Raw genomic sequence first — 8,181 nt, 5'->3', positions numbered from 1 at the left:
ATCACCATTAAGGCACCAGTTTTTTTTGGTCTTCTTTCTAAAGTGTAGTTGCATATTTAGAAGGGGTCTTAAAAGACCAGCTGGGGGTCGGTTGACGTTCTTGTTCCGAGCACACATATCACAGGCCACCACAAACTGCTCCACATCTTCTTTCATGGATGGCCACCAGAAGCGCAGCTTATTGAAGGCTAGCATCCTGGGTGGCACACAGGGGTGGCACGCCCGCCCACAAAAATAATACGGCCATATATGGGGATCACTGTGGATGGTGGGTACGTCACAAAAGTAACATGCCCATATACAGTATGGAGACCACTTAATTGAGATTGGAAGGCAGCGTTGCTACAAAAACCCATATACTATACTTAAACAATTCGAAATGAGCAGATCTGCAAGCTCACAACATCATGCATTGTTGACAATAATGTTTGATATCTTCCAAAAATGGATGAGTGTTTTTATGTTTGTTATTTTAAAGGTACAGTAGGGTAAGTGATTTTCTTTGGTTAAAGTAAGTAGTGTAGTGTTAAATAGCTATTTATTCTGATAGTACTCATTGCTATAGAGTGTTTGTTCAGTAATAGGAGTCTCCATGTCTCTCCAGCTCTGCATTGCATTTTCAGGTCGGGATACCAGTTTTATCCAATCATATAATATTAATATTATGTTTTAACCTTTTAAACGTTTTTGTTTTAATCAATAAACATCACTTACCCTCCCTTTAAGTACATTTTCATGCAAATAGTTTAGTGCTTTTACTTAAGTAAAACCTTTGAATGCAAGACTATTTTAGTATTTCTAGATTGTGGTAATGCTCAAGTAAAACAGGAAGGTCGAATATGAATGGAGTTAACTGGCGACGGACCCTCAGCTGCAGCAACGCTATGCCAAGACATGGATGCTCACAGTACAGCAGGGAAAGGCCCTGGCCGGCGTCTAATGGCACTTGGTGTCACACATGGGCGGACCACATCAGAAAGGTGGACCTCTACGGGGGGGACTCCCACGGGTCACAGACAAGGCCAGAGAGAAGGATGAGGCTGGCTGGGCACCAGTGTTGATTTTGACAGCAAATTTTGTCATAGTCTTTTGAATAAAATTCCCTTTAGTCATATTTCATATTTTATATTTTAGTTCATTCATATTTTAGTCATCTGAAATGTTTTAGTTTTAGTCAACTAAATATCATAAGATTATAGTCGACTAAATCTACAGTTGATTTAGTCGACTAAAATGTATTTTGGCGGGCCTTGATGTAAATGCCTGATTTTACACTTGATTGCATGCTGAAAATAGCTGATCTACAAGCTCACAACGCATCCCAGCGCGACGCGTTGTGAGTGTGTAGAACCCTGGGCTATATAGAGTTTTAGTGGTTAAATGAGTGAATAACTAAGTTATGCTAGGCCCTTCAAAACGCGATTCCAAAATGTAAGTATGATTGAATGTTTCGTTCATGATATATGGTGTTTTTGTAATAATTAGCCGTTAGACAGTCATTGACCATTTGTGCCAAATTTGGTGGGAGAAAAAAAACATGTTTCTGCAACAGTGATATTTGTAGCATTTGTGGTGCCCCTATGGGTGTAAGTGAAACAGCTTTTGGCTCTGCGTTGCTTAGATGTGTGATTAAAATGTAGGCCCGATCAGACATTGCATTCATGATTTGTGGCAGCTTTTGCAAAACGGGCCCCTCCTGCAACCCTTGGAAGCCAATTGTAGCCAATCGGAATATGAAAACCTTTCAAGAGTTTCAAAAGTTATAGGCCAAAATACGAGGCGGGGGTGATATAGTGCCACCATTAGGCCGATGTAGGTAGGCCGAAAATGTAGGGTGGAGGATCGTGCTTCAAATCAAACCTTATTATTAATAAATCACATTTAAAACAACCATTATTCCTTGGCCTACTGGGAGCGTGCATATAAAGTTCACAGATACACAGACGGACCGGACCACAGACACTCTGACAAGTGACGTCAGTCTTGCCCAAATATGGAGTCCACACAGCTCCAGACTCCCCAAGTACTCTGATTGGAAATATTTGGAAATAGCGGGCTCTATAACCAGACAAACTGACACATCGTTCACAAACTGCACAAATAGTGCAATCAAATCAAAATAATAATTGATTGCACAGGGAAGCCACATTCTACCACTGAAGTACTGATTATAGAACAAACTATCTGTACACTCATCTCTAGTTCTTGAGGGATGACAAGGGTGGAGGAGGATGTGTGCATTTCCATGGGGTTGTGTGCTTCAGTAGATGTCACAGCCTCTGCCCAACTCCAGTTTGTCCTGATGTCGTCGTCCCCGCCCCCACCCATTTCCCCTCTCCAGTTCTGCCTTCATTCCCCCTCTGCCACTCTCCCCAACCCCCTGTGCTCTGCCCTTATTGCCCTGAGTGGACTCACTTGTGAGGGCCAGGAAGGCCAGCTGTGCCCAGTTGGCTTACGAGCTCCAGAGACTTTAAAAAGACTGTCTTGAGAGCTTATTCGTTGCTGGGTCATTGTCTTGGTTGTGTTTGTCAGAGCTTTCCCCGGTTCAGTTAGGTTTTAGAGTTCAGTGTTCCTGTATTGTTAGTCTAGTGTTGTATTTGTACTTTGTGTTCTACTTTCTGTACAGTAAAGTCTTCGTTAATTGTCCATCTCACCTCCTGCGTTTGGTTTTGGGTTTTGAGTTCCTGCTTTTGGGTCCCGCCTTTAAGTTCGAGAGTCATTCCTGACAGTAGAGGTCACTGAGGCCGGCGGTCTTGCGGGCTTTCTGTATGAGGGCACGGAGCTTGAACTGCTTCCGGGACAGGAGACGCACATGCTTGAGGAAAACCTCCAAGTCTATGACCCCCCTGCGGAGGGCCTCTCCCAGGTAGAAGACAGTGTCCTCGATGGCGTTCTCCTCAGCAAACAGATTCAGGATCTGTTTGTACAGTGGCGCTGTGGGCACGATCACATCATCGATGTCATTGCAGTCGGACAGGTTCTCCATCTTTTCCAGCACCTTGCTGAGTTCCTCATCCTTTCTCTTCAGCAGCTCAATGTTCCCATCTACAGCAGCCAATTCCTGCTCCATTAGTGAGTACATCTCCTCGTGTTTCTGGTGACTCCTCTTCAAGTCCTCCTCTGTCTGCTTCAGGGAGTCCAGCTCGACCTGAGTTCTGCCCATCTCCTCCTTAATCTTCCAGCGGAGCTTGTTGGTCACGGCAGAAATCATAGATGCGCGGATGGTGTCCTCGCAAATCGTGCCGTCTCTGCTGTGGCCCACTGTGGAGACAGGGATTTGAGGAGGGTAGTGCACAGGGCCAGCTGTGGCTGGATACGAGTTCATCCCAGGGTATTGGTACCCTCCGGGGTAACTGCCAGGGTTGGGGTTTGGCCCATAAGATGCGACAGCAGGTATCCCAGGCATGTATGCGGGAGTAGAGGGTCGTGCCGTCTGGAAGGCTTGGTATGGGGCCTGAGTTGTGGGCCGAGAGTACACAGGAGGTTCCTCCCCAAACACCACAATCATCACCTGGATCAGACCACACAGATCTGACATTGGGTGTTTCCACTCGTGTAGATACGGCAGAAAGATTTTACCATTGGCATCGACGTGCTTGCCAGGTTTGATCATCATGGTACTTGTGGGCTTGACAAAACATATAGGAGCGTTGTGTGGGTACGTGTCCAGTAGCCACAGACACACTGGGATGTTGTACACTTGACTTCTGTAGCTGACCGGGACTGTGCCTCTTAAACTCATCAAGTCTCTTGTGGAACCATCATTGAAGACGTAGGCATCCATAACAGGCTTCAGGTCCTTGTACTGGGATTGTACATTCATTATCTCACGGACAGTCAAGTCTCTGTACTTGCAATGCTTCAGCAACTTCTTCAGGGCACCTTCATTGACTGTCATGGTTGACGCCATCCACCATAATGCATGAAAACAAATTAAATTAAAGGACTACAACGTCACAGTCAACCCACTGAACAACCTGTCACTATATATCTACACTCCCACAGTGGCGTATTACTTGTATACCTCACTGGAGCGTCATGAATGCCATATATGGGGGAAGATCAAAATGAACCTTGCATCACCACCAGGGTCTTTCTGTAGATTACCTTACGGTATTGCCTGTAGATTCTATTTACTGATGAATGCTCACATCTGTACATCTGAAAAATAATTACACAAAATGTCCAGTATTGGGAACGATGCCCATTGGGAACGCAGGCCCCTCTGGTTATGCAATGCCCGTTGTTCCCATGTGCCTGCCTGTGTCCCTTTTATGCCATGGAGATAGAGGTCCGCAACGCGGCCCTCACACCCTCTGTTGCACCGCCACCCGACCTAATATGCCCATAGATGGAGATCTTTGTATCTGTCAGTCCTTGTCCCTTTTATGCCCATATGGAGATACCTGATGTCATCAGTATATTGACGGCTCTATGATTGACAGGGTTATGTCTGAGTCATAGGTCTGCCCGTCGGCCCTCCCATTAGCCAATTTTAATATAGGATAGGATAGGATAGGAGGATGTCTGTCTGTGTCCCATTGATTGTCCATATATGGAGTTCCGTGTCAGCCATGCCCAAATATGGAGTCAAAGCCAGTCTATGACGTCAGTACTATGATCTCTATGAGGATTTGCAGATTTATCCATGTTCTTTGAACAACCGCTGATCCAACTGACTTCCTACTCGGCACATCACTCCCCCAGGGAGAGCCTGCGAGTTTGAATTGGTCTGACGGTTCTCGAGATGTGCGGGGGATGGACGGACAGAGATTTTGCACATTTATTGATAATAATGTACTGCATAGAGATAAAAAGGCACAAATACCAGCTGCATACAAGCTGATTGAAACCATCTCCAAACCATCAGTATTCAGCAGTGTGTTTACTTTGTCCCTCTACAATCATTGTGAAATGTGAACGCAGAGGAGCAATTGATATGTTGATAAACCTGACAAAGTCTTTACTGTGTGTCTGACTGAACCAATTCACTTTTATTTTATGACTGTATAAAGTACTCACTAAACTTGACTTCTGCACTATGTAAAACCTGGAACCACCTCAAATACCAATATAGTTTTACTCCCAGTCTAGCCCGAAAGACTACAAATGACCTTATTTAAACAACAAAGCTACAAAAATGCCCAAAACATGTTGCATTGTGAATGTGAACTGCACAGGCAACATCATGGGATCCAAAATAGTGTTGTATTTTAAAACTTTAGAACATGGTGAAAGGCTGCTGTAGTAAAAGGACAAACAAATCAAGATGAGCCTTGTCGTCATTTAATTTCCGACAGACTGTAAAGTCAGGTGCAATAACAATTTAGCTTGTGCAAGCATTCTCACTCAAGGAATTCAGAAAAGCTACTAGTGGATGTGTGAGGGGTGGTCCCCGAACGAGGGGTGGGAGCAGGTTCCTCTGCAAACTGGGGACGAGTTAGGAACCAACGATTGACTATGATTCCAGCACCTTCTATCAGTGCCAGCATAATGCCACCCACGGCCGCAGAGCCCACCATGGCTGCTGGTCCCCTTCTTGCAGCAAGGATAGCTCCGGTCACGGCCCCACTCGTGATTGAGTTCCAGGAATCTTCCTTCTCTCTCACTTTTACGAGACTACAGTCGATCACGCTGAAGAGGCCTCCCCATACAGCAAACTGACCTCCTAAATGTGGTACTCTGGTCCTGATGGCAGAGAAGCTACCGTTCAGTCTGTTGCTTAGCCCTGCAGGTGAATCCCTGAACCCTTTGATAGACTGGAAAATACTGCCTGCAATGAGCCCCACTGCGAAGGCGCTCCCACAATCGCCCACGATCCTCCAGGGGCATGGCTCTCTCGTAAATGGTTCCATTTTGTTCTTGACCTTAGCTGTTCCTGTTTAAACACCTCGCACCGTATATACAGTACTGTGTATTAAGGGAGCTCTGGTCTGACGTCACACACAATACAAATGACCAAAAATGGCCATGAACCTTTGTTTTGTATAGTAACAAAGTACATTTGCTTGAGTTCTAATCTGTACTACACCTCTGATGTCACGCTCATGTCACCATGACTCAGCCATAACCATATAAGGAGTTCCAAATGCAGCTACGCATTTTGTGCCCATATATGGGCACAAAAGGGGGCATGCCCATATATGGGCATATACTGATGACATCAGGGATCTCATTATATGGGCATAAAAGGGAAAAGGACTGACGATACAGAGATCTCCATATATGGGCATAAAGGGGACAAGGACTGACAGATACAGATATCTCCATATATGGACATATAGGTGTGAGGGGCCGCATATACCTCTAGTATAGTGCAAATAACCGATTTACAAGCCCACAACACGTCGCATTTGTGAGCCTGTAAATCTTGCAATTTGGGGGGAAATGTCTACATTTTACTTTAAAGTATTTTTAAAGCATGTACTCCAGTGCTTTAAGCACCCTGTAGCTTTGTAGCACTGACTTGTAAAATTGTCAGTGCTAATTTAACTCTGAGAATGTGCAAATCCCCTGCATTCATTTATCCATTTGTAACTCAGAGAGTGTAGGCCTATAATGGTCCACTTGTGCACTCTCTGGGGTTACACGTTTGAAATAGAACCAAATGAGACCCATTGGGTGGGTCCATTTGGTTCCATTTGTACACTCAGCTCATGAGATAAAGGAAGACTCATGATTTTACAGTGGACAGTAGGCCTGTCACAATTGTTATAATAATCGCCTTATCGCAATTATTTGAGATAATTGCAATTATTTGACATAAATGCAATTATTTTGCATAATCATTATAATCATTCATGTTGAAAAATGCTAGATAGGCTATTTCCACTATTCTCAAACCATTTTGAAAGTATTTCTATTGTCAGTATAAAGTAATTTTCTTTGGTTAAAATACGTTTTGAATAGCTCTATATTCTGATAGTACTCATTGCTGTATAGAGTGTTTGTTCAGTCTCCATGTCTCTGCAGCTCTTTATTAAACAGAAAATGTAAGAGGTTTGGTGTAGAGGGGGAAAAAGAGCAGACCAAGTACAGAGCCAATGGTCAGGTTTAGTATTGAGGCTTTAAGTGATTAAATGTATGATAATAAGATGAAAATACATTAATTACTTTACACAACATTGATGACAGCCATCTATGTATGAAAAAGTTTAATCTGCAACACAATTCCATACAATATGTAGTGGGGGTCCCCTCTTCATCTCTCTCATATCAGCTAAGGGGTCCTTGCATGGGCTGAAAAACGTTGAAGAACAATGAAGCTGATAAATGGTTACTCTCTACTGATTGGCTGAAATGTTGTCACCTACACACAGAAAAATAACGGTTCTATCTGGAACCAAAAATGGTTCTTCAGAGTGATTCCATAGAAGAACCATTTTTGGTTCCAGAAAGAACCTTTTACACTAAGGTTCTTTAAAGAACCATTTATTCGAATGGTTCAATAAGGAACCATTAAAGGTGCATTAAAGAACCATCAAAAAATGGTTCTTTGAGGAACCGTTTCTGGTTCCTCAAAGAACCATGTAAAAAAATGGTTCTCTGAAGAACCTTTTCTAAAGTGGTTCTTTGAGGATCCAATTGGTTCAATAAAGAACCGTTTTATAATGGTTCTTCAGAAAAAAAAGGTTCTTTGGATAATAAATGTTTCATTACACATTAAAATATATTAGATTTACTGGAAAAGATGGACACAAGATTTTATCATTTGAATTTATTAATAAATAAGCCCACATATCTCCATATTTGAACATTAAACATGAACTTAAGACATTTAGATTTAAATCTTTAGAAACTTTTTAGAAAAATAAATACAAATAAAAACACAATAAATTGATTTTAGTATTTAGTGAGGACATTTGGATGTATAAAACTACAGTAGAAATAAATTAAATAAATATAATCACAAATACATAAATAAATAGATTCACAATGACAATTCAGTTTCAAATTTTGTATGCCCACTTCTTTGTCATCACTTCCAATTGCACTTATTTGTCCTGTATGAGACCCCCTGTTACTGAACAAGCAATGATTACTTTAATATTTAACAAAACAATATCACTTTACCTTCAAACTGTTTTCTTCTCTTTGTGGGAGGGGTAGTAGGGCTGCAAACCATTCGTTTTGGCCACACACAAGCGAATCATTATTGTTCAGAGTTCACAGGATAGGCTA

The 8,181-nt window shown here is 42.6% G+C and overlaps 2 protein-coding genes across 2 annotated transcripts; both read right to left on the bottom strand.

The window, feature by feature from the left end:
- Positions 1 to 2,716: 2,716 nt before the first annotated feature.
- On the bottom strand, positions 2,717 to 3,898 carry LOC311041846 (tumor susceptibility gene 101 protein-like; the record flags this gene model as incomplete). Its single annotated transcript, XM_084052331.1, has 1 exon — positions 2,717 to 3,898. One exon carries the CDS (start codon positions 3,896 to 3,898, stop codon positions 2,717 to 2,719), a length of 1,182 nt encoding a protein of 393 aa, XP_083908457.1.
- A 1,447-nt stretch (positions 3,899 to 5,345) lies between these two features.
- On the bottom strand, positions 5,346 to 5,855 carry LOC311041845 (mitochondrial import inner membrane translocase subunit Tim17-A-like; the record flags this gene model as incomplete). The annotated part of the gene is made up of 1 exon (XM_084052330.1): positions 5,346 to 5,855. One exon carries the CDS (start codon positions 5,853 to 5,855, stop codon positions 5,346 to 5,348), a length of 510 nt encoding a protein of 169 aa, XP_083908456.1.
- Between the last annotated feature and the right edge of the window lie 2,326 nt (positions 5,856 to 8,181).

The sequence above is a fragment of the Gymnoscopelus microlampas genome, assembly GCF_963454915.1.
Source record: "Gymnoscopelus microlampas genome assembly, chromosome: 3".
NCBI classification, from domain to species: domain Eukaryota; kingdom Metazoa; phylum Chordata; class Actinopteri; order Myctophiformes; family Myctophidae; genus Gymnoscopelus; species Gymnoscopelus microlampas.
Note: the sequence above shows the minus strand (reverse complement) of the source record. Positions and strands in the feature narration are given on the sequence as shown.